This window comes from Cheilinus undulatus, linkage group 22 (genome assembly GCF_018320785.1).
Source record: "Cheilinus undulatus linkage group 22, ASM1832078v1, whole genome shotgun sequence".
In the NCBI taxonomy this organism is placed as follows: domain Eukaryota; kingdom Metazoa; phylum Chordata; class Actinopteri; order Labriformes; family Labridae; genus Cheilinus; species Cheilinus undulatus.
In genome coordinates this window covers 2,972,285-2,999,012 of record NC_054886.1, presented here as the reverse complement: position 1 = coordinate 2,999,012, position 26,728 = coordinate 2,972,285, and the positions used below count along the sequence as shown (strand labels likewise).

At 40.8% G+C, this 26,728-nt stretch overlaps 1 protein-coding gene across 1 annotated transcript in view; it reads right to left on the bottom strand.

Moving 5' to 3' along the window:
* Positions 1 to 26,728, bottom strand: part of dnah2 (dynein, axonemal, heavy chain 2) — a 122,204-nt gene that overhangs the window by 57,849 nt on the left and 37,627 nt on the right. Inside the window, 18 exon segments of the mRNA XM_041779160.1 lie at positions 2,459 to 2,576; positions 2,960 to 3,178; positions 6,176 to 6,301; positions 6,547 to 6,699; positions 9,551 to 9,678; positions 9,874 to 10,054; positions 10,301 to 10,490; positions 10,705 to 10,808; positions 11,931 to 12,119; positions 15,472 to 15,582; positions 17,566 to 17,691; positions 17,808 to 17,884; positions 18,126 to 18,365; positions 19,771 to 19,909; positions 21,171 to 21,351; positions 22,915 to 22,997; positions 23,222 to 23,378; positions 26,448 to 26,551. Of these exon segments, the coding sequence (XP_041635094.1) occupies positions 2,459 to 2,576; positions 2,960 to 3,178; positions 6,176 to 6,301; positions 6,547 to 6,699; positions 9,551 to 9,678; positions 9,874 to 10,054; positions 10,301 to 10,490; positions 10,705 to 10,808; positions 11,931 to 12,119; positions 15,472 to 15,582; positions 17,566 to 17,691; positions 17,808 to 17,884; positions 18,126 to 18,365; positions 19,771 to 19,909; positions 21,171 to 21,351; positions 22,915 to 22,997; positions 23,222 to 23,378; positions 26,448 to 26,551 (2,626 nt within the window).

Here is a 26,728-nt window from a genome sequence, read left to right as displayed (position 1 = left end):
GACAGGATGGCTGAAGACAGATGGGAAATATGGTGAGAGAGTGGGGTAGAAGACGTAGTTTCTAAATACGGACGCCTGCTCTACCCAGAGAGCTAAACTAGTGTAGGTGTATTTACTAAACAGTAAACTGACATTCTGATTTCATTAACAAGAATGAGTAAGAACAGCCGTAAATGTTGCTCTTCCAGATTTGCAAAGCATGCTAGGATCACTTGTTAGAAACTGATGATGCGTTGTTCCTGAACGAGCCGGTTTCAAGAGCCATCTCTTTTACGTGAATGATGATCTTGGATCCCCTCTGACATCTGAGATCTTCATCATCATCATTGAACTTATATCATTATCATCATCACTCCTATTATTTTTATTTATTATTTTTTTTAAGATTTATTTTTGGCCTTTTTGCCTTCATTAGATAGGACAGTGGATAGAGTCGGAAACAGGGAGGAGAGCGGGGAGAGACACGCAGGAAACAGTGCCACAGGCCGGATCCGGATTCGTTGGGTCACCTGCACACATAGCACGCGCCCCAACCACTCATGGATGGGAGTGGTCTCTGACTGGATGGGAGTGGTCTCTGAATGATTCCCCCTCCAGAGTCCCCTGAAGCAGGCTGTGGAGTGGTGGTGGACCATGGTGGTCCTGAGCTCTACCTGTTTGGGCCATTGGCCGGCGTAACTAGAGCCAGAGCCCTCAGAGCTCAGGCAGTGCAGGTGCAGGAGAGGATAGAAATGGTCTTTGAATGGATAGGAGTGGTCTCTGAATGATGGGAATGGTCTCTGAATGATGGGAACGGTCTCTGAATGGATGGGAGTGGTCTCTGAATGATGGGAACGGTCTCTGACTGGATGGGAGTGGTCTCTGAATGATGGGAGTGGTCTCTGAATGATGGGAGTGGTCTCTGACTGGATGGGAGTGGTCTCTGAATGATTCCCCCTCCAGAGTCCCCTGAAGCAGGCTGTGGAGTGGTGGTGGACCATGGTGGTCCTGAGCTCTACCTGTTTGGGCCATTGGCCGGCGTAACTAGAGCCAGAGCCCTCAGAGCTCAGGCAGTGCAGGTGCAGGAGAGGATAGAAATGGTCTTTGAATGGATAGGAGTGGTCTCTGAATGATGGGAATGGTCTCTGAATGATGGGAACGGTCTCTGAATGGATGGGAGTGGTCTCTGAATGATGGGAACGGTCTCTGACTGGATGGGAGTGGTCTCTGAATGATGGGAGTGGTCTCTGAATGATGGGAGTGGTCTCTGACTGGATGGGAGTGGTCTATGAATGATTCCCCCTCGATATTACAGTGAAGCAGGCTGGGGAGTGGTGGTGGACGGTGGTGGTCCTGAGCTCTACCTGTTTGGGCCATTGGCGACTAGAGCCAGAGCCCTCAGAGCTCAGGCAGTGCAGGTGCAGGAGAGGATAGAAATGGTCTTTGAATGGATAGGAGTGGTCTCTGAATGATGGGAATGGTCTCTGAATGATGGGAACGGTCTCTGAATGGATGGGAGTGGTCTCTGAATGATGGGAGTGGTCTCTGACTGGATGGGAGTGGTCTCTGAATGATGGGAGTGGTCTCTGACTGGATGGGAGTGGTCTCTGAATGATAGGAACGGTCTCTGAATGATGGGAATGGTCTCTGAATGATGGGAGTGGTCTCTGACTAGATGGGAGTGGTCTCTGAATGATAGGAACGGTCTCTGAATGATGGGAGTGGTCTCTGAATGATGGGAGTGGCCTCTGAATGATGGGAGTGGTCTCCGAATGATGGGAATGTTCCCTGAATGGATGGGAGTGGTCTCTGAATGGATGGGAGTGGTCTCTGAATGATGGGAATGGTCCCTGAATGGATGGGAGTGGTCTCTGACTGGATGGGGGTGGTCTCTGAATGATGGGAACGGTCTCTGAATGGATGGGAGTGGTCTCTGAATGATGGGAGTGGTCTCTGACTGGATGGGAGTGGTCTCTGAATGATGGGAGTGGTCTCTGACTGGATGGGAGTGGTCTCTGAATGGATGGGAGTGGTCTCTGAATGATGGGAATGGTCCCTGAATGGATGGGAGTGGTCTCTGACTGGATGGGAGTGGTCTCTGAATGGTAAGAGGTGGTAACGTTCTACTTTTTATATAAAGTTCGTGACATAGAAACCCCCCCAGGTAGGTTTATTCAGTAGTGCTGTGTGAAAGTTAATTGACATATTTTCTTAGCAGTATTAGAAAAGAACCGGAGTGCCAGGTAGTCAAAAAGGACAACCATCCTACTTTTAGTCCTGAGTATTCATTCAGAATTCAGGGAGAAGGTTATAATTTTGGTAAAAAAGACAAAGTACCAAGACAATGACACTTAGATCCATGTTAAGATGTTAAATATACTTGTTTTTAGGACTGCAGCTCTGCTGTTTAGTCTGAATTCTGTAAAAACCACTTCTTCCAGTAAGAGAGAGTAGAGTAATGTGTTTGAGGTGTCAGGACCTGCACAGGCTGATCTCATGAGGGCAGAAAGCACTCCATCGGTCCACTCGTTGGTTGAGAGGTCATTCTCTCCGTACAGCTCTCCTAGACTCATTGCCTTGGGGTTCAGAGGATAGTCCTGTTGTGCCAAAGGGTTCAGAGCATGAGAGAGAATCTGATAAACAAGCTGATAAAGTTTATAACAATGGCAGATCAGATCAGCTGGATAAGGTCTAGTAGTCTCAACTAGTACAATTGGAGCACATGAGGAGAGCAGCGGTCCAAAACTGTTAAGCTGACGGATTAAAACTGAAGAGAAAGAAACCGAAAGTTTCTATGTTATATTATTGATACTGTTCATATATCTGCTACTTCTACAGAAATATCTGGAAAATAAAATAAGAAGACTTTAGTAACTTGTCAGTTTTACTTCCTGACCCAGACAGCTAAAAAAGACATCCGAATGTTCTACCTTGATTAGAACAGCCTCATTACAGAGCATCCATTGTTACCTGTACCCACCTGGACCAGCTGGAATCCAGGTACACCCTTGTGATGCATGGCAGTGAGAGCGCACTGCAGGATCCTCCAGGTAACACTCTTAGCACTGCCCGTCTTTCCCACAAGCATCGAGGAGTGTCTGGAGTTTTTGGTCTCATAAAGTTGGATGACTTTTGTCAAAGCAAAGGGAGTCACCTGCAAACCGCTCTGACGGAGCTCTGCCTCTATAGCCTCCTTCAGCTGCAACAGAGGAAGAGGGACAGAGTTGGAGAAACGGTCCTTCAGACTCAACAGGATGCAGTGATCAGTGAGCTACAGTGTCATAGAGAGGGGCTACGGGTCTCACAGGAAGCGCAAACATCGGCCCTCATGATCTAGCCTGCAGAGAGAAACCTGGTTTACATTCATTTATGTAAAGATCAGCATTTATCAGACTGGATGTGAGTGGAGGATACGTTTTAATCCCATAGCAGGTCTGAGCTTGTGCACGCTTCATCATCATTTTTTCATCGTTAACCTCCACTTTTACAATCCCTGTAAGCATTACTGCCTTTTCAGTGATGTAGAGCAGTTTACTTAGAAAGGAAAGTGCTGCTTTTCTTGATTTTAGAAGTTCCAGAGTGCGCAATAAAATCAAAATGGTAGTTGTTATGGAAGACAGAGGCAGAAAAACAATTTAAGGTATTCATTTATAAAACTATTGCAAAGACTTTAAACCAATGTTTCTCCAACAATTTTCCCTGGAGCCCCCCCAGGACCCCAAGAGAGAAAAAAAAGTGACACAATGCCGCCAAAAATCAACATTGATTCTAATGTTGTCCATTGATAAAACCCTAAAAAATGCCTATGCATGCATTTCTTATCAAAAGACCTTTGTATAAACTACTTTATCATGTTTTTAGGTGATATTTGCAAATCTAATTTTGGCAGTCTCAGAGCAGACAAAGCCTTGCGCCCTGACAAAGTTCTTTGGTGCCCCCATTTCCACCCTTGTACCCTTCCCCTTAGTCTACCCCTTCCCCTTGGTCTACCCCTTCCCCTTAGTCTACCCCTTCCCCTTGGTTTACCACTTCCCCTTAGTCTACCCCTTCCCCTTGGTTTACCCCTTCCCCTTAGTCTACCCCTTCCCCTTGGTCTACCCCTTCCCCTTGGTCTACCCCTTCCCCTTGGTCTACCCCTTCCCCTTGGTCTACCCCTTCCCCTTGGTCTACCCCTTCCCCTTGGTCTACCCCTTCCCCTTGGTCTACCCCTTCTCCTTGGTCTACCCCTTCCCCTTGGTCTACCCCTTCCCCTTGGTCTACCACTTCCCCTTGGTCTACCCCTTCCCCTTAGTCTACCCCTTCCCCTTTGTCTACCCCTTCCCCTTGGTCCACCCCCTACCCTTGGTCTACCCTTTCCCCTTGGTCTACCCCTTCCCCTTCATCTACCCCTTCCCCATGGTCCACCCCTTCCCCTTGGTCTACCACTTCCCCTTGGTCCACCCCTTCCCTTGGTCCACCCCTTCCCTTGGTCTACCCCCTTCCCCTTGATCTACCCTTCCCTTGGTCTACCCCTTCCCCTTGGTCTACCACTTCCCCTTGGTCTACCACTTCCCCTTGGTCCACCCCTTCCCCTTGGTCTACCACTTCCCCTTGGTCTACCCCTTCCCCTTTGTCTACCCCTTCCCCTTGGTCCACCCCTTACCCTTGGTCTACCCTTTCCCCTTGGTCTACCCCTTCCCCTTGATCTACCCCTTCCCCTTGATCTATCCCTTCCCCTTGGTCTACCCCTTCCCCTTGGTCTACCCCTTCCCCTTGGTCTACCACTTCCCCTTGGTCTACCCCTTCCCCTTCATCTACCCCTTCCCCTGGCCTCTTGAAACAGAGTGGTAAGGGAAGGGGTGAAAACCTTCCCGTAAGAAACAAGACCACTTGATTGCAGTTCATCATCACACATTGCCGATAAACAGCTGCGTCATCAGAGGTGACTATAAAGCTTCAACCGTCTCGTTCATACTGCGTTGATCTTCTCCACTCATTTATACAATTAATAACCCTCGTTTACACGTGTAGATACCAAAAATACAATAAACTTCAATCCTCAGTGGTTAGTGGCTAGAAAATACAACTGTTGTGTTTTCTATAATCATTATGCTGAAAATATTTTTCATTTATGTGCCTCCTTCATAGTCTGTTGTGCCATTTTGTAACTGAACGCAGTGCATGGAGGGGAAATTCATCATACCCCTGTGTTTCAAGTGGTGTCCTGAAAAATCTTCATTTCAAGGACTATGTAGCCCTTGGCCCTTAGCCCTACCCCTCAATTCAAAAGAGAATTGGGACACCACTTCACCTGACGTGAACATGCAAAACCAAGGGGTAGGGCTAAGATAAGGGCTAAGGGGTAGAAATGGGATTCACCCTTAATCTGGCCCTTGTGCAAATATAGTTGATGATCCCTGCTTTAAACTATTTAACTGTACAAACCTACAGTATGGCTGACCATTGAAGAACACTCAACATTAATTTAGACTGAATTAAACAAACTGTTATACATATATAGATTTAAATAAGCAGTCTAATTGGCTGCAGTGCCCTGTTCTTAATCAGGAGGCTGTCAGACAGATCCAGGACCTGATCCTGTGCTTCTAAAAACAAGAACTAAAATCTGATGTTAGTTCATTTTAAATGAGAAAGACATTAGAAAAGGCCACCAGATAATTTTGTTTTTTAAAGTCTCCTAAGCAGTAGGAAGAGTGGCACATCCCTGTCTGCTCCCTTAACTATATAATAATACTGATAGGACTAGGTCAGCTTTCATGCTGGGGTTCAGCTGGCCTCTAATCAGAGCGTTTTGTCCCAGTCTTAAGTCCAGATCACTTTTTTTCATTAATGTCAAAACATGTGATTACATTATAACTTACATATGAAGAATTGTGACCATATCATTTGTAAGTTAAAATCAATGTAAAATCAAATATTCAATATTATTCAATGTTCAGCTGTCCTCTGAACCCTGGGACATATAATCTATATGATGCTTTTTCAGCCGCTGCTGCTGTCAACACCTGCTCATTCTTCATCTGTGACCGGACAGATATGTGTGCTTCATAGATCACATTTGGACCTGGTTGTACCATGATTCCTACACCAGTATCTGAGAGTGTGGGTCCAAACAGAACAAGCATTATCAGACAGTCAAAGACACAAATATGTGGCATGTGAAGAAAAGGAACAGTTCGCTGTACTGCTGTCTTACTTTGCCATAATCTATAGTCGGGGTCTCCACAGCAGGGAACAAGTCCCGGATAATCCCGTTGAACAGCGGCAGGTCTGAAGAAGACAGCTTGGCTATGTTCATGTCCTTCATCGCCATAAGCAGGACCTGAGAAGAGACGTTCAAAAACAGATTCCTCAACATTACAGTTTCTGTGGAGGGTTTAAAAGAGGATGCTAACTGGACTTGAGTCCCACAGGCTGATGAACATTTAAATAAACCTCCACATAAACCTCTGAGTATAGAATTACTCAGAGAAAGGCCAGAATAAAAAGCTGTTCATATCGTATGTTGTTCTTTGAGTAAGTCCTGAAATGCCGTATACATCCTGTACCACAGAGGGAGAAACCTACTTCTTCATCGGGTACATTGGGGCAGAATCTGCGCTTCTTTCCAGCATAACGAAGCAAAGAGGTCAGGGCCCGCAGTCCAAAATCATAGTGGTCCTGTTTAGAAAGCTGCTGCACTGCCAGGGAGTACAGGGTGAACACTTTCTTAGCCAGGAGCTGAGATTAAAGAGAAGACAGAGATGGAAATAACATGATAAGAAGTCAGAGAACAATGTGAATATGAAGAGATATTCATGCATGAAGAAATAGTATAGTTGATCACTGTCCAGATTCTGACTCTGAACTTAGAAGCTGCAGAGAAACCACTGAATTATGTTTGACTACATCAAAAACCACACCCGTTTTACAACAAAATCTTTTATATTATAGCAGAAAAACACCTGGCTGATAAAGAGCGCACTAGTTTAGAGTAGTTTGGTACTCTGAAGCTCACAGAGAGACTATATCAGACTGATCTGATGAGAAACCATCATGGTGTTTAAATATCTTTGCCTCATCACAGTTAGGGTAAAGGTGATTGCTCAAAGATTTTTCTAGATGACAATGTACTAAAACAAAGCAAAGTGTAGAATCATAACTATATTAAGTTATTTGATCATGTACCTTCACTTTCCAATCATGCAGCCGTACCAAAAAACCTGAGATAGTGATAAAGAAAGACCGTAACCTCATGTTCAACAATAAATCACATTTTGGTACTTATAGGGATGCACAATATTATCGGTAGTATATCGGTATTGGCCGATAATAGCTTAAAAAGTTCATCGGTATCGGCCGATAGTAATATTTACGCTGATGTGTATGGCCGATAATATGACAACATAATTAAGTGCATGTGATGATGCCGGACGTACGCAAACAACAACAATAAACAAAACATGTCAGCTGTGTGGGAGAAGTCTGAGGAGTGGGAACAAGACAGCAAAGTAGCTGTTTGCATCGCTTGTAAAGTACATCAGATGCGTGGAGGAGCTTGACAACATGCCTTTAACACCACCAGTTTAATTTTGCATCTAAAAAGCTGCCAACCTGATGACTACAAGGACTATAAAGAATGGCAAAACTTCGTGCCAGGGAAAACTCGGCAGCAGCCTCTACTTAAGTCATTCAACAAAGCTAAAAATACAGCAATGACCACCCAAAGGTAATGAGCTGAACAGGAAAATCATTGAATTTATAGCTCTTGATAATCAGCCTTTCAGCGTGGTGGAATATACTAGCTTGTGATGCATTTAAAGCCCTGCTACGTTATACCCAGCAGGCGCTTATAGCCTTATCTGAACTGAAAAACTTTGTTTCCAGTCACGTATAGAGGCTCTTTGTTAAAGCTAAACATATTAGCTTCACCACGGTTATACAGACATCATCACGTTTAGCCTCACTGCCTCCATGGATAGAGGAGGATTTTACTCTAATAAAGTCTGTCCTACACTCACAGGAGTGCTGACTCAGCAGCCGCAGTTGCAGCCGCTTTTGATAACATGTTTAGATAGAGATAAAAAGAACGTGCATGTCGTCCTACGTGACATGCGCGAAACATGGCAAAAGCAATGACAGACTTCTGTGTGCCGTCTCCTGTGCACACTCGAAGGTGCACGAAGGTGTGTTACAGCGCTGTTTACAGTGAGATGCCCATTAAACTTGGTTGCTTAGTTAGTTTGTGCTGTTTAAAGCAGAATCAGGAGAACTACTTTAGTTGAAGTTTTACTTCTGTTCACCTTGAGTCTCAGAAATTTAGAATTATAATTAAGCTCTGAGCTATAGCTAGTTTTTTTTTTTTTTTTGCATTTAAGAATCTGTGTTGTTGTTTTTTAAAGCCCTTTGTCAGGAGTATCTCAGGGAGCCATCCTGCAAACTGGCTGAGTAATAAGGAGAATCAGTCTAAATGTATAAGCTATTTCTTTTTTGCACTGTGGAGCTCAGAGTCAGCAGGTTATTTTGCTGCTGCTTATTGCCCTCAAAAATGCAGATGACTTTGGCTGTACTGTTAAAAACACATGTAAGCATGTAATACACATGTAACCCAAAGACATTACTGTAAGTTTGTCATTAGTGTATGGCTGTATTTGAAAAAAAAAAAAAACATATATATATCCTTCAGTTCCGATAAAAATCAAATGTTTTGTCAGTTTGTACAAAAACAGACTACCAATATTTAAAAAAAACTGCAGTCCATGATAGAATTGGTGTTTATAACAGTGGAAAAAAATGTAATTAAATATCGATATCGGTATCGGCCAAAATTTGTTTCAAAATATCGGCACATCAGATATCGGCAAAAATCACATATCGTGCATCCCTACTAATCTATGATCAGCACCTAAATCATAGCTTCAGAATCACATCACTACTCAAACATTTAGCCTCATTTTGACTGTATGTGGTAAGTAGAATTCAGTGACATTTGAAAAAGCTCTGTGTTTACACCTGTACATGTCCTAACAGGTTTGAGAGTCTCCAATCATTTGTAATCATGTTTATCTCGTCTTTGTTGTGACTTCTCGCCCAGTTTTTCTACAAAGCTCCTAAATGCTCAGGTTGAACACTGATTTCCTTTAGAAGCACTTCTGGTATATAAGGGGTTAATTCTGGGGTATCTTTATATGTGCTCTGTATAAGACAGGGGACAGCTCCATGTTGGAGACAAAGACATAACATACTGGAGACTCAGTATCTCTATATCTGGATCCAATCTGGACATTGAATGGACAGAACGTGGATCTGATGACAGCTATTAATGAGAGACAGAGATGTGAATCTGACAGATATTTATGACTACAGCCATCTGTAGTAGGACTACAAAAACCATAAGCAAAACCAGATTTAAATTTGACCTCTGTCACCTAGCAGAAATGTTACGGAAGTGTTTATGGAGAGTCAAATGGAGCTAATAAACCATAAATGTTCAGGCCTAAAACCTGAGTAAATGCTCGTTACATTAAGGAATCACATGACTTCACATTTCTGTTCTGTTTGACTTGTTTGCAGTTTAGTATTATAGTTGTACCTTGCAGTTGTTGAAGCCCTCTCCAAATAGAATGATCTCAGCAATGAGGGTGGAATCTGGCACCACCATGGAGATAGGTCTGAACATAGACTTGAGGTTATCTGGAAGCTCAGTCCGACCGGCATAACCTTAAAAACATAGAAATAGAGATAAAGTACAGCAATAACAACTGAAGAGGATCCTTTAGTAAGAAAATACATCAACTCAGAATGTCTCAAACTATTTCTGCAACACACATTTTTTTTCTCTAACCTGTGCTCATCAAGATTCTTAAAGAAAAATCAAAGTGTGGCATCTTTAAATGGACGTGGGTGTTAACCTACCAGGGTTCATGGTAATGAAAATCCCGCACGACGGGACCAGACGTATGTGCTGTCCATCAAAGTGGAACTTGACTTGTTTGGCAGAGAGGGCAGACAGAATGGAGAGGATCTGCTGGGCCACGACAGACAACACCTCGATGTTGATGCGATTGAACTCATCGAAGCAGCCCCATGCTCCTGTCTGACCGGGACAGGAAGTTAAAAAACAAGACGTCAATGCATCATTTTACTCTCTCTGCTTAGAAATACTGAACGCTGACCTGATATCATTAAAACACAAAGATGGCCAACACACATATGAGAGAACAACTCACTACTGTAAGAGAAGTGTCTGAATAATGCTGTACTTCCTCTGCCATTATAAATGAATCATTATCATAGTCACCATCATCATCATCATCATCAGTGTAATCCTGTTTCCCCTCACCTGTGCCAGACCAGAGTACATGCGTCCCATAGACTTGTAGTCTAGTCCTTCAGAACAGTTGACCACAATTACATACATGCCCAGAGCTTTGCCTAAGTCCTTCGTCGTCTCCGTCTTTCCGGTCCCCGCTGGGCCTTTAGGCGAGCCCCCCCGATGGAGGTGGAGCGCTGTTGTCAGGGTCATGTAACACCTAAAACCAAACACTGAAAATTAATTTACAAAGGGAAGTGAAGAAGAAAGTGCTTGTTTTATGCACACAGTTATGATGCTGTAAACAGACGTGGACTTTAAAAACTCAGGATGAGGGCTAAACTCAAAGATGAACTGAGGGTCACACAGGAGCAGCACTGAGGGAATGATTGGTGTGTCTGTAGGATAGCAGCCTCTCAGGGCATGATGGGTACCTGTCAGTGAGCGGGGTGATGACCAGGCGTCCAGAGTTGCCCAGGTACTCGTATCCGTACTCGAAACGAGTGTTGGTCTGCCGGATTATGCAGTTTCTCACATCCTATAATTGTTGAAACATATATGAATTTGAATTTTTTTTTTGGTCATCATGATCATTAGAAACTACTTATCTATATATAATAAAAAAAGTTAAATACACAGATCAGGAATGAAGAAAATCATTGATTGGATAAGAATGGGGTTAATCTATAGCAGCCATAACCAACCTGTGGCTCTGGAGCAGCACCTGGCCCTTTTCTGATTATCTGTGGATCTTTTATGTCTTCATTTGAAATATTATTCACCCAGAAAACCTTGAAAAAGAGAAATTTTCTTGCTATTTTCACCATTTTTGCCACTTTTCACCCATTTAAGCTACCTTTTGCCATTAAATACCCCATTTTTCCTTCTTTTTTTGGGCATTTTGCAACTACTCTTTGTCACTTTTATCCAATTTTCACCCTTTTTCACCATTTGTTGCCACTTTTCACCTATTTAAGCCACTTCTGCCATTAAATGCCCCTTTTTCTAGCCATTTAGCAACTACTTTTTGCCACTTTTATCCAATTTTTGCCCTTTTTCACCATTTGTTGCCACTTTTTTCCAAATAAGCTACCCTCTGCCATTAAATTCTACTTGTTTCCTTTTTTCCCAAATTTTTGCTTCTTCTTTTAGCCACTTTTTTTTGTCCCACTGTTGCCCTTTTTCACCATGTTTTGCCCATTTAAGCTATCTTTAGCCATTAAATACCCCTTGTTTCCTACTTTTTGTCCATTTTTGCCACTGTTGACTGCTTTTTACACATTTAAGTCTCTTTTCACTCATTTTTCTACCATGATTTTAGCATCTTTTAACCATTTTTTGACACCTGTAACCCTTTTTTGTCACTTCTCATCCATTTGTGCTGCTTTTTGACCATTTTTGCCACCATTAACTTATTGTTAATACTTCTTCAAGCTGCTTTTGCCACTTTTCACCTCTTAGATTGTGGCTCTTGCAAAGGTTTTTTTCAACAGTTTTGCTCTTTGGTTGAGTAACACTGATCTATAGGAACTCTGACCCACATCAGTCAAAACAACGGCAAATGCTAAAAAAACCTTTAAAAATCAGGCTGAGGTAATGGTTGCCTTCCTTCCACAGTTTCCTTGAAGTAGTTCACACTGGCCTTTCTCCCAGTACATACCTTGTCCAAGTACAGCCTCAGCTGACACAGCCATTCAAAGGCGTTGACATCATTGCAGCCCGCTTTGGCGAGCTTATCAATAACATCCCGCGCATGAACCTCCACGGTGACCAGAGCTACGATTTTAAGACGCAGCACCTTTGAAAGGTTTCCACGGATGGTTTCTGAATACTTCTGCAGCTTGGACACCTAGGACATAAACACAGGGTTGATTATCAATCCAAACATTGAATTCACAAAAACATAAAGTAGGAGGCTAAGATGCTCTTAAGAGCAGGCTGGATGGACTCTCTAAATACACTGCCTGGCCAAAAAAAAAGTCACCACCAGGACTGAACTAAGCAAATAGGTACGAGTCTCCTATTGGATAATTACTGCATGTGCGATTATCTTTCAGCTGGCAACAAGTTATTTAACCCCAGCTGATGCAATGAGTAACTTCTCATTTCTTAAACAACCATGTCAAAGACACATCCTGTGGTCATGGAAAAGATGTTAGTCTGTTTAAGAAGGGTCAAATCATTGGCATGCAAAAAAGGCTTCAGTTTGCTAGGGAGCATAAAGATTGGACTCTGGAGGAATGGAAGAAGGTCATGTGGTCTGATGAGTCCAGACTGACCCTGTTCCAGAGTGATGGGCACATCAGGGTAAGAAGAGAGGCAGGTGAAGTGATGCTCCCATCATGCCTAGTGCCTACTGTACAAGCCTGTGGGGGCAGGGCTATGATCTGGGGTTGCTGCAGTTGGTCAGGTCTAGGTTCAGCAACATTATGTGCCCAAAGAATGAGGTCAGCTGACTACCTGGATATACTGAATGACCAGGTTATTCCATCAATGGATTTTTTCTCCCCTAATGGCACGGGCATATTCCAAGATGACAATGCCAGGATTCATCAGGCTCATACTGTGAAAGAGTGGTTCAGGGAGCATGAGACATCATTTTCACACATGGACTGGCCACCACAGAGTCCAGACCTTAACCCCACTGAGAATCTTTGGGATGTGCTGGAGAAGGCTTTGCGCAGTGGTCAGACTCTCCCATCATCAATACAAGATCTTGGTGAAAAATTAATGCAACACTGAATGGAAATAAATCTTGGGACATTGCAGAAGCTTCTCGAAACAACGCCACAGTGACTGGGTGCTGTAATCAAAGCTAAAGGCGGTCCAATGAAATATTAGAGTGTGGGACCTTTTTTTTGGTGGCGAGTGTTTTTTTGGCCAGGCAGTGTATCTATGCCTCCTTTTGTTCAAAACAGGACACTGTACAGACAAAAGTCAGATCTGATCACATCACAGAAGCCATTAATAGAATAAGACGTGCGAAACTTGATAAAACAGGTTTAAGTTTAACCTGTGGCTCCTCCTCAAATAACAGAAAGAGAAAACATCAGTCTGAGTACCTAAGTTAAAAAACTCTTTGGTCCAAATACAGCTGCATCTAAAAAATTAGAATGTCATGTAAAAGTTGATTTTTTTCCTGTGATTTACTTCAGAAAGTTACATTTCCATAAATCCAGTATTAATCTCATACTAAGTATAATATTTAAAGACTTTTCTGTTTTAATCCTGATGATTACGGCTTACAGCTCATTAAAGTAAAAAAAAAAATCACCACCAAAATTCAAGATATTAGGATATTGTGAAAAAGCCCAGTTTGCAAAGGTTTCCTGAGTCTTCATTCTCTCACTCTGGTTCAGTTCACACAACCATGATCATGGGGAAGACTTCTGACTGGACTCCAGTCCAGAAGACAGTGGCTGAATCTCAAACTCCTCCCTAAACCCTGAGCCCTGAGCCCTCACTGACTTCAATGACTGCACCTGGAGAGTGACTGAGTTCGTGAGGCTGCGAGACTCTAAGTGGTAGAAACAGGAATGGGACAGCCCTTTGTCATCTTGCAGATCTTAAACAAAGATAAAAACAAGCGTGCCTCACCTATAGACCTGTTTTCTCAGTGGGTGAAGGTTGTTTTATATAATATACTTACAGGAAAAATACTTCAACCCCTTTTTGCACCTTCCATGTTTTCACTTTTGTAGCATTTATCCCCCGAGAATCCCTGTCATACATCACAATGCATTGAACTTTGGGTAATTCCCTCGCGGTAAGTCTGCAGAGATGCCCACTCATGGAAAGGGTGCAAGAAGGGCTCAAAAAGTCAGCGAGAGATCCCTCACACACTTTATGATCTGACAGTGGGACAACCCTGAGCCTTTAATGGGAGCGTGCCTCAAAGTCAGTGAGTGTGTGAGTGTGGACGTTGGGATTGGGCCAGTCATCGACCCCCTTCACAAGGAGGGTGAGCCACGGTAGCTCGCTGCTTAAAGGGCAGGCTGTTCTCAGAATGCTGTTTAAAGCATATTCAGAGAAATTTCACTGGAAGGGAAAAAAGGTGCACAACCACAGCCTTCAGAGGACTGTCAAAGCAGATTCACAGGAAGAGACGAAGGCTGGAGTCAGAGTACCAAGACCCACCAGAGATGTCTTAAGCTTTTCACCTGGGCTAAAGAGAAAAGGAACAGGAACATTGATCCTGTTCTCAGATGAAAGTAAATTTAGCATTTAATTTGGAAATCAAGGTCCCAGAGTCTGGACGATGATTGTAGAGGCGTGCTTGAAATCCAGTGTTTTTACAGTCAGTGATGGTTTGAGATAAACCCCATAACACCCCAGCAGGACCACGGATGATGGCTCCATGCCACATTTCACAGGTGCAGTAATTTATGCCAAAGGACCTTCAATGGATTACTGAGTGCACAAAGGACCATAACCTCCCAGGAGGTCAACATTTGGCAAGATTAAAACAAAACAAGTCCTGAAACATTTCATTTTAATGAGATGAATCTAGAAGTCATGGAATTTTAACTTTCTGAAGAAAATCACAGGGAAAAACAATCAACTCTTAAATGAGACTCAAATTAGCTTAGATAATATCGGTGAAGAAAACATTAAAATTCTGTAGCTATGAACATACAGCATTTCTAAATCCAAACTGAAGAAGTTTAACTGCTGTTATAGTGATAGAGATGACAACATTTAATGAGAGCAGGTAGAAATCACATCCAGAGTGGATAAGAAACATCGGACTCTGATGTGACTTCTATCTAATAAACGTCTAAATGAAAGCAAGCTAATGAGAGCTTTTCTTATAAAGCTAGAACACTGATGATCACTGGAGGGCTCAGAGTTCTCTGCACACTTTCAACAAAAGAAAATATTAAAGACATGCAGGGGTAGAACAGAGGATAGTTAGTAAATCTAGGGTGAGAGAAACACGGCCTCAAAAACTGAGAAAACATCAAGTTTATCAGTTACAGTAAAAAACATCATTAGATAAGATAAAATGTGAAAATATGACACAAGGATGAGATATCTGAAGCCTTCAGTACTCTATCAGATGAACAAGATTAAAAACAAAGAGGGTTTAGATTATCAGGCAACACAGTAAACAGACATCCTGCCTACACCCTCTCTGATCTTCCTTAAACGGTGGTAAAACAATAAAAAAAAAAATTTTCCAGACAGTTTCTGTAACAAACCTGTTTCTTCTTCATCGACTTCAGAGAAGACTTCCCAGATTTCTCCTTGCTGGTAATGAGAGATTTTGTTACATCAGTGGTCCACTGGATCTGACTCGCTGTGATGAGCATCTATATAAGGAAGAAAGGCAATTAAACTTCGGAAAAACGTGGTAATAAATGTTTTTAAATACCTCAATACAACTGCTTCAAGGTCTATTATCTGTTAAAGACCCTGCAAAGTAAAAATAAATTTGTATTTAGGTTTGTTGTATGATAGATCACTGTTTTATGAACCTCCAGGTCAAATTTTAGTCTAACAAAACATCTCTAAGTTTATAAAATTAAGCTTCAAAATCATGAAGAATAAGGCAGTAAGATCTCCAGGATGGTGTGGCCATGTCTATTGAATGAGCTGAAGCCACGCCCACTCAGGAGAAATACGATCCTCTCAAATTTAAAAAAAATGCTACAATCTGAGTAGAGGAAAGCTCTCACACTATTAGCCTGTCTCTTGACCTTTTGTTGACCTTAGAAGAGACAAAGTCCATATTCTGGCTCAAATCTCTGTTCTGATGCTTTAAATGATCCATAGACCACTGTGGCTGATAGATTTGGTAAATTTACCTCATAGTGAACAGGAAAACAGCATTTAACTGACTGTTAACTTTCAATAAAGGCAGAGACTTCAGCTAACAACAGACTGGACTGAGATGAACTGCTCTGGGATTTTAGATTGGAGTGTTAGAGGGGCGGGGTCATTCCCCACTGTGGGCTGATGACATCACCAGTCCACGTATTAGCCCCACCCACATTAAACCCAGCCAGGAAAGAGGTGAAAAACTTTCAAACTGTCTAAATCCAGAATTCAGTCACATGTAGATCTCACTGTTTTCACATGTTTACAGCAACCATAGTCCAACATTTGTAGACTGTTAAGACACAAACTTTGGATTTCACTTTACAGGGTCTTCAAATCAAAATTCTGGAGAACATTAAAACATCCCACTAAGCCAGAGGCTCTCAGTCTTTTCAGCCCAGGACCCCAAAAATAAAGGTGCAAGAGACTGGGGACCCCCACTGAACCAGAAGGTGGTTTCAGTCATGAGCAGACAAGGCCGCCCATGGGGGGGGGGGGGTAAATGGGAGAGCTTTAACCTGAAAAATATTTACTCCTACCAAAGATGCAATATATTTTGTATTCATTTCTGTGGTAGATATCCTTCTTAAAAATGTATTCAAATCCATTTTGTTAAAAACAGAAATAAAATGGGTTAAAAATGGCTAGAATAAGTTAATGATGGCAAAAAACGGTGTGAAAGGTGGAGAAATTGGATTTTAAAAGAAGCAGAAATTGGTTAGAAGTGGCAAAAATTTGATAAAATTGGCAAAAAATAAGCAAAAAGTGGCAAAAGTTGGTTAAAGTGTCAAAAACAGGCATAGGTTGTGGTAAGGGGAGTTAAGAAGTGTCTGAAACGACTTTAAATTGGCAACAAAGGGTTGAAAATTTGGTGATATGGGATGAAAAATTAATAAAAACCTTCAAAAAGAGTTAACTAAGACAGAAAAATGGGCAGAAATTGGCAGAAAAGGGTTAAACTGACAAAAAAGAGCATATTAAATTGTGAATTGTGGCTGAAATGGGCATAAAATGTGGTGGAATGTGGTTAATAGAGGCAACAAGAGGTGTAAGGTAGCAAGACTCGGTTTAAAAGTGGCAAAAACAGGCAGAAAAAAAATGTTGGAAAGGGTCTGAAATGGGAAAAAATGGGTTTTAATTGGTAAAAATGTGTTAAAATTAGCAAAATTGGTAGGAAAAAGTGATAAAAAGGGGTTAAAATTGAGCAAAATTGGTGTAAAGTGGCAACAGTGTAATTTTAAAAATATTCTTAGTTTTTTAGGGCATCTTGCGACCCCCTTCAGAGTCTTGTGACCCCCATGGGGGTCCCAACCCCTGTGTTGAGAACCACTCCACCAAGCAACATTACCAACCACTGAAGTCAATAAATAAATAAATAAACAAAATAAGGAAAAACTTTGAGGTTCATTTTTCACATTAGCTGTCACATTCATATCCACGTCTAAAGAAAGGGAAGGAAAGGGTTAAAGAAATACCTGTCCTGGCCATTCTTTGACCCACTTGTCTCTCTGTCCCTTCAAGCCCTTCAAAGCGTCGAAGCAGTGGATGAGAGAGTTCTTCAGTGTACAACGCATCGCTGCTTCAACGTCACACAGCCACACCTTAACAGACACAGAACACCGTGATGCTTGTGCTCCTCACAGTCTGGGTAAATGTACACCCATTTATAAAATCTAACAGCCTACAGCTATAATAACCAACAAAACTGCTGCTGTACCTCCACAGGTTTGTCCAGCTTCACAGTACCAAAGAACTCTACAAACTCCCCGTCAGCAGAGAACATGCCGTGGGCCTCTGAAATGGTAATTCTCTAAGAGGACATGAAAACACAGCGTCATCTCTACATTTTCATTCTGCATGAAGATTCAGGTTAAAATTCATCACTGACATTAGTAACAGATGTTTCTGCAGCTCGTGCAGCTAGCTGAACAGTTTTATCAGTAAAAACAGGGAAAAAAAGCTTTATGTATGGAATATATAAACATAATACTGATTTATGCTGACTAAGTGATCTGGAATGACAGCTGTGCTGTACTTGATTTTTTACACGCTCATACCTTCTCAATGCTCAGGCTCTTGATGTTATCGAAACATTTCTTCAGGTGGGGTTGCATGGCCTCTGGGTTCTGAGACTGCCCCAGAATCTCCAGCACGTCATCATTAGACAGGAAGTAGAATCTGGGGAAGATCTGTCTTTTGGTCTCCAGATACATGTCCAGGGCTTTCTGGATCTCCTCCAGCTCCACACTCATCTCTGTCAGCTTTCCAAGCAAGCCTGATGGACAGAGATATTAACCCCTTAGAGCTCACAGCTGTTTTTTCACTATCACGTCTCGTCTGAACTTTCTGTCTTAAAAAGCTTCAACCCTATACATCCTTGTATTCAGGACAACCTGGACTTTAAGAAAATATCTACAATAATGCCACTTGAATTTTTAAAGAGTTATAGGACTCTAAAGACAGAGGAAAAAACAAATCGGAATTTGAAACTCAGAGATTTTTATTTATAACATACAGAAAACATCAGTGACTTGTTCTCCATCTCTTGGGGACACAACAGAGAATAAATAAACATTCTGTGACTAATAGTTCTCAAAATATCTACATATATACAAAGAAAAAGTCCATGCGCCTTTTATGCAGTTTGATTCATTTTTGCCATTCCTTTAAGAAGTAGAGACGACTGGACAACTACACATCCCATAATGCATAGCCACAAAAAAAATGGTAATGCCCTGAGCAAAAAACTGAAGTTATTGATTAAAAATGGATTAAAAATCGATAAAAGATGCTTATTATCTGATCTAAAAGACCCCAAAAAATTACTGAAGTTCCGGGCTCGCTAGAACGGCGCCCTTTAGGGCTACAGAGACGTCAAGGGTAGCAAATGAACGACTAGAAAGTCAGTTTTCAGAGGAAAGAAAGAGTAAGTGTCTATGACTTACGGTTCAAAAGTTATTAACATTTTTATTAACAATGTCACTTCTTGTTGCACACAACAACGCTGTCATCAGAGGCCCCGGAAAATCAGCTGAGTTTAGGGCTCACTAAAAAATGTTGTGTGAGAGCAACGAATGCTTGAAGGACATATTTGGAACAGCACGACGGAGAGCTTTCAGATTAAAAAGCAATTAAGTGTCTACGACCTACGGTTCAAACGTTACCAAGTGATTTATAAAGGGCTGTGTCTGCGGCACGGATGAGCTCTAAGGGTTAAAGGCTATAACTGAACACACATTTACACTTTCTTTAACCAAAGCTGGTTTTACTCGTTCCCCTTTTTATCAATTCTCCTGTTTTTTCCATTTTAAAATTATGAGAAACATAAAATTTTACATTCCAAGAAAATAATTTAGATAAAAAGGCTTTTCAAACTTATTAAAATCCCTTAGAACTGCTCTGAATCAATGGCATTTTGTATTTCTTTCCTATTAAATCAAACTCTATTCTATTAAATTAAATTTTATTTATTTCTAACAGTCAGAAAAACAGAGTGAAGTAAAAGTAATGCGTTTGCTCCAAAAATAATGATCACATGAAATCCACATACTCAAAAGAAAAACTTGCTTAAGTCCAGAACTCCATAAAATCCTCTTAAGTCTGTCTTCCATTGGCTCTACCACTGCAGCATTTATGTTGGATAAATGAGAACTTTAAAGCCCATGAAAGCCGTGTCATACCTGGGTGGTGGGTCCCCTCCAGAGCATTGTCCTGCTTGAAAAGCCGTCCCATGATGGTCTCCCAGCTACAGCTGATGTCCTCAAACTGCCTGCACTCATTGGGTAGCTGCTCCCTGATGTCTTTTCCTTGGAAGATATTCTAAGCAGTTAGAGAAAAAAACATGGAAAGTGGATGAGGACATAGGAATGATGGAAGCTGTGTCCTGCTCACTGCTACAGCGTGTTATCAGAGCAGAGGGACGATCCAGCGTGTTATCAGAGCAGAGGGACGATCCAGCGTGATTATTAGAGGAGAGGGATGATCCAGCGTGTTATCAGAGGGGTCCTGACTACCCGGGCCCTCAGTAGGGACGGGCCCTTGAGAAACCTGTGATGAAAATTGTGTTTCCGGCCCATGGAACGATTATATCCGGCCCACAAGATCATATCGTATTTTTATTATAACTGGCCCACCAGTCTGAGGTCTGCAGATTTCCTCCTGTATAAAAATGTAAACTTCAACTTGATTTTTTAAAATATTCTTCTTAAACCATAGAAATCTGAAAAAGTAAAGAGTAAGAAACATTTCATAAAAAGTCAAGAATGGAAAGGAATAAATTAGTGTTTTTATTTCATATTTTCAATTTTGCATCTCAATATTGCGACTCAAACTTCTGATTTTGAGTCTTCATTTCATACTTTGACCTTTTCAACTCATAATTTGGACTTTATATGTCACATTTTTATCTTTTACACTCCCAATTTTAAATTCCCAATCCCAATTTTGACCTTTTCAACTCCTGACTTTGGCTTTTTAATCCCATATTTTGACTTTAAAAATTTGATTTCAAATTTTCTATCTCATATTTTGACATTTTAAATGAATAATTTGTACTTTTTATACCATGTTTTGACTGTTTACACTCCCAATTTTGAATTTAAGTCATATTTTTAACTATTTAAGTCATCATTTTGAATTCTAGCTCATATTTTGACATTTCAACTCCTAATTTTTGGCTTTTTATTCCCATATTTTGAATTATCAGACTCACAATTTAAAATTTAAAGTCATATTTTGACTCTTAAACTCATGATTTCAAAATTGATCTCATATTTTCACCATTCAAACTTTGCCATGTTTCCTCTTGCTCTCATTCTTACCTCTGAATTTAAACTGTAATTTTGGAACTTTGAATGTTGAGTGAGTTGTTTTTAGTTTGTCTTTGGTGTCAGAAATAATCCATTTCCGTTTTCTGTACTTGGGTCCTTTAGTTTAAGTTTCCTTCACTGTGAGAAAATCAAGTCAACTTTTCTAATTCAAAGGATGAAAAATGTGAACTTCACAGACAGATTTTCTCAATGATTAGCAGCTAATGGCCGAGTATGAAGATAAATAATTTCCCACCAATGATGCTCCGTACCTCCAGATAAATCCACTGACGCTGCACAGTCAGAATCATCTCTATGACCTCCAGGATCAGCGACAGACTCCGTTCCCAGCGGTCCACGTCCTGCTCAAAGGCTTTCACAAACCGAGAAGCTTTCATTGTTGAGAGAATAACCTGATTGTCCTCCAGGGCCTGGAAAACCTCCTCAGTGTTCCTGGAAGACACAAGGCAAGAAATTCAGCATGAGTGCTGCTGGCTGCTGTCAATGCATGTCAGAGGTAAAGAGTTAAATATGAGTGAGGCCTGCTGTTAAACTATCAGTTAATTTCATCCATCATTGATGCACACATTTAAAAATAAAAAACACTTTAATGTTCAACTACTATCAGAATGTACCTGAAAGCTTTCTATTCACCCTGGTGTCAGTTTTTAATTATAGCTGTTATAATTTCAGATAAACTAAAATAAACTTATATTTCTAATTTTACTGACCTTTCTAAACATGTTAAACATGATCCATCAATACTGAGCTTAAGTTTTAAAACAAGCAATTAAAAAAACCTGGTGAGCTTAATAACATATTTTCTACCATCTACTCTAAGCTTTACTGGTGATTTAGGCACACATACTAACAGTTTTGATATTTCTCCTCTTAAATCTACGTTCTCTACAGCAGGGGTTCTCAACCTGTTCAGCCTGAAACCCCCACAATAAAGGTGCCAGAGACTGGGGACCCCTACTGTACCTGAAGGTGGTTGAACAGCCATGAACATTCAAGAAAAGTCATGTTCAGACAAAGCCATCCATGAGGAGGGATAAAGAGGTAGGTTTCTGGGACCCAGCCAAAGTGGGGGACCACAGAGGTCAGACCAAAAATTATGGTCTATTGTAAAGAAAAGCTGTGAAAATCACATTTTATATTTGACCTGAATAATAACCACTCTTATCAAGGCAACAAATATCTTTATTTATTCATTTGCGTAGCAAACAGCCTTCTTAAAATTAAAATAACTCTTGTTAAAAACATGAAATGGGTTAAAATTGGTTAACAATGACAAAAAAAAATGGTGGAAAATGTGGTGAAACTGGATTCTTAAAGAAGATAATTGGGTTAAAAGTGGCAAAAATTAGATAAAAGTGGTAAAAAATAACCAAAGATGGATTAAAGTGGCAAAAATGGGCACATAAAGTTGTAAAAGGGGATTAAAAAAAGTGGCTGAAATGGCTTTAAAGTGCAAAAGACTGTTGGAAATTGGGTGAAATGGGTTAACTGTGGTTAAAATAAGCAAATACTAGAGTGAAAAGTGGTTAACAGTGGCAAAAATGGGTCAACAGAGGCAACGATAGGCAGAAAGTGGCAAGAACTGATTTAGAAGTGGAAAACACAGGCAGAAAAAAGTGGTGGAAAGGGTTAAAAATTAACACAGATGGGTTTTAAGTGGCAAAAATGTGTTAAAATTGGTGTTAAAAGTGATGAAAAAGTAAACATTTGGTCAAATTGGTGTAAAACGGCAACAGTGTAATTAAAAAAAAAACGTTCTTAGTTTTTTTGTAAAGCATCTGGTGACCCCCTTTCAGTGTCTCGTGACTCCCTAGGGAGTTCCGACCCCAAGGTTGAGAACCCCTGCCCTAGAGAACTCAGCATCAGAAGCATTACATTAGTCTGTAGTGGTGGTGACATGGAGTGATGCAGGTAAATCAGACCTGGTGAATAAATAATCTTAATAAACCCTAGTTTAAATCAAGATCTTCAAACCCTCAGAGCCTGGGTTCTCACCTCAGCCGGTAGTGGCCTTGGTCTTTGTAAGGAACTATGTCCAGCAATGTATCCTTCCAGGTCTTGCTGATGTCCTCCAGACCCTTATACATAAAACACAGAATGAGACAGCAGTGGTTTTAACAGAAATTTAAAACTTTAAAAACCCTGAGAGAATAAATCATTCTTACATAAATCAGAGACTGGGAACTGTTTAGGTAAACTCATAGAAATGCTGTGTAGAAGTCTAGAAATGTCTATTTACCAGTCCACACCACATTCACACACTTTAACACAACGTCAGTCTAGACCGCAGAGAAGGCCAGACCTGCTCGATGGAAAGTTCCTTGCTTGCGGCTCCAGAGATCTCACAGATCTTTTCAGCATACTTGTCCAGGCCCTGAGAAATCATCTTCTCCAGGGTAAATTCAGCGCTGGTGTGGTCAAAATAGCACTGCATCTCTTCACATATCTGCTTCCAGTGCCTGAAAGAAAAGAGCCAATGAAATCACAGTATACTCTAGTTTAGCTTAACAAAGAGGCCATCTAACAAAGGACAGGTTTAAGTTAATGTCAGCAGCTACCAGTAATATTTAACCCATAAGGACCCACACGCAGTTCTCCTGATAGAAAAATTATTGGAGGCACAACACTAACTATATATTTTGTTTGTATTTATACAGCATTGGTCAAAATCAGTTTTCCTCTTTTGAACCCTTTCCCACTGTTTCCATTCCTTTAGCCAGTTTTTTCCTACATCGATTCCATTTTTTTCCACTTTTAACTCATTTTTGTCAATGTTTAGCCCTGTTTACCATATCAGGCCATTTTTGCAACTTGTTTGCCACATCTAACCCATTTATACACTGCAATATATACATTTTTCAAAAATATAAAACATGGTTATCACATCTTAACTTTAGAATGGATCATGATTTTGCTGACCTTAATGGGTCCCCTGTTTGGCTGAGCCCAAGAAAGTTCTCCCCTTTATCCCCGTAATGGGCCGGCCACATGATGTGATCAGAATGTTGAGTGTGTTTCACTCAGGGGCCTTATGAATTGACCTTTAAAGGTCATGTTACACCTGTGGGTCCTTATGGGTTAAATCATTAACAAGCCTGGCTGATACACAGTAAAATAATACATAAGCAGGGGCTTTGCATTAATTACATCTAGGGATGCACCATATTATCGGCCAGATGTCGTATCGGCAGATATTAGCAACAAAAAAGGCCAAATATCGGTATCAGCAGCTATCAAAATTTTTGTCGATATTTAATTTGATATTTTATCATGAATATTGGCATATATCAAATGTAAAATGTGTCCATATATACTAATAAATTAGTGTTTTAGTTTTAGGCTGGACTCACAGACCTTTGTAAGTTGAGATCTTTTTCTTTATTCATTCTCATTCTTTAAACTTTAAAATGTGTTTTTGATGAAAAAAAATGGTTTGTTTCTTTTTTTATCCTCAAACCTAAAATTGTGTTCAAAGGTCTGAATTTTTATCGGATAAAACAAATCTGTAAATATCGACATATCGGATATCAGCAAAAATCTAATATAATGCATCCCTAATTACATCATAAATATTCCAGGTTTTCAGACTCCACAAAACCACACTAAAATCTCACATTCCTATAAATATTGAGTAGCAACAAGAAATTTCCAACTGACGGATGCTGGAATCTACACAATCCCCTAATACCGTATAACATTAGCTCAATAACTGAAAAAAACTGAGGGCTTGTGCTGATAATAAAAGTGTTACAGGGAAAAGAAAGAAGAACTAGTGCCTCTGTTACTGTCTGGAGATTTTCTGGAGCAGCGCACTAATTTAAAACCTTAACCAGTGACTGATACAAACACTCAACAGGTACTGGTTCAACTTCTCATTACTACATGTACTGCTGTCTGCTGTGTAATGGCCTGATTTGTGTTTTAACATCCATCTGGGAAACACATGCAGTGTTTGGAAAAGGCATCAAATATAGCAACAGTGAAACTAAAGTGCTTGTAAGTGAAAGGGTGGTTTGACATCACTGTGAGTTTGCCAGAATGCTAACAGTCAGAAAAGAATAAGACATAAAACAGAGATCCCACACAGCTGCTGCATTCCCGTTCTCCTCCTACTGAATGACAAAAATCCACTATTCATCATTATGCTCTGGTTTCACTGCAGTTATTATTCATTTTCAGGACTCAGAGATGTCTCTCGTGTTTGATCACTACAGGATATTAAGAAAAGAAGCTTTTATGTATTTTATTCTGGAGAGCCCAGCCTAAACCAAGACTGATCAGGAGAATATCTAATGACTGTGAGGGCTGTCCAGGCTTCATTTACACGTATAGCTCGTTTTTATGATTAAATGTATGCAGGTGAAACAGATGATGTTCTCTGTGACAACAGTAAAAGTATGTAATCTGAGTGCAGCAGAGACCTCTGTATTTCTGTGTGGTCTGTAACAGCACAGTCAAATTTATTTAAACTAGGGCTGTCAAAAAACATTTTTAACCCTCAGAGACTGGCGTTGTCAAACACGACAAGAAGAGACTTGTTCTTCAAAGTTAAATAGCTTTTCAACCATAAATCTCAGCCACTTTTCCTCTGACCCGTGTTTGTGCCTTTCTAATGAAGCTATCCACGCCTTTGTAGCTCTTACAGAACATTTTCTAGTGAGCCTAGAACTTGGTGACGTTCTGGGGTCTTTAAAGACTACAGACACACCAGTAACTTCAAATCTGGATGTCTTTCTATCCGTTTGTCATCCATTTTTGATCATCCTTGCAGCTAGCAGGCTAGCTGCCATATTGTCTGTCTGTATCCCAGAATGCATTGTAACTGGGCTGTGACAACCAACAGGCTTTTCATCATCATGTCATGCTTTTCCAAACAGCAAATGTGCACAGACTCATAAACTGGAGGCGAGAGCCTGAGTGACACAGAGTAGTTCAACTAAACCACGCCTAAAGCCACCAAATCCTTTCCTTCAATGCCACTGACCGGTGCCATCATTCTCTGACCTGGAATAAGGTTTTATCTTGACACTTTACAAGATGGATCCACCAAACGACAGACATGGAATCTGGCCAGCTTAGCAAGAGAGGCGAGCAGAGGAGCATCTCTGAAGGCATGACACCTCAAACCTTGAAGAAGAATGGCTACAGCAGCAGGAGACACCAGGAGACACCCATCAGCTGAGGCAACTTTCACATCATTATAAATGAGAGGTTGCTCTCAATGAAATCTTGGGGTTAGATTAAGATTGAATAAACGTGTACTTAATAAAGTAGCCAGTGAGTGTGTGTGAAATTTACCTGCTATTCTATTACATTATAAATCATATATCCACTTGCTTAATTTACAAATGGCTGTAGGTCATGTGAATCTTAAACCCCACAATTAAGTTGTAGCAGCTCCCAAACACCAACAAGGAGTTCATGTAACTATTTTGTCTAATAGGTTGTCGGGACATTAAATACATGATACTCTGGATGAAAAAACCCTTGAATGATTTGTAATAAAAGATAAATAGTTAGGTCAGCACCTGTCCCTCATAGCTGGGTTTCTCAGATCTCCAATGAGAGGGATAGTCCGCCTGAACTGCTCCATCCTGCTCTTTGAGAAATGTACGATGTCCCAGTCTTTATCCTGCAGACATAAAACACATCCTCACTACTGTGGTTTGTGATACAAAACAGTAACTGACAAAGACAAACAGTTTTGTGCACACATTTAACATTTTAGGCAACACTGTATCCAAACTTACAACCTGGGATGCACAATGTTGCATTCTGGCAGATATCTGATAATCGATATTTACAAACA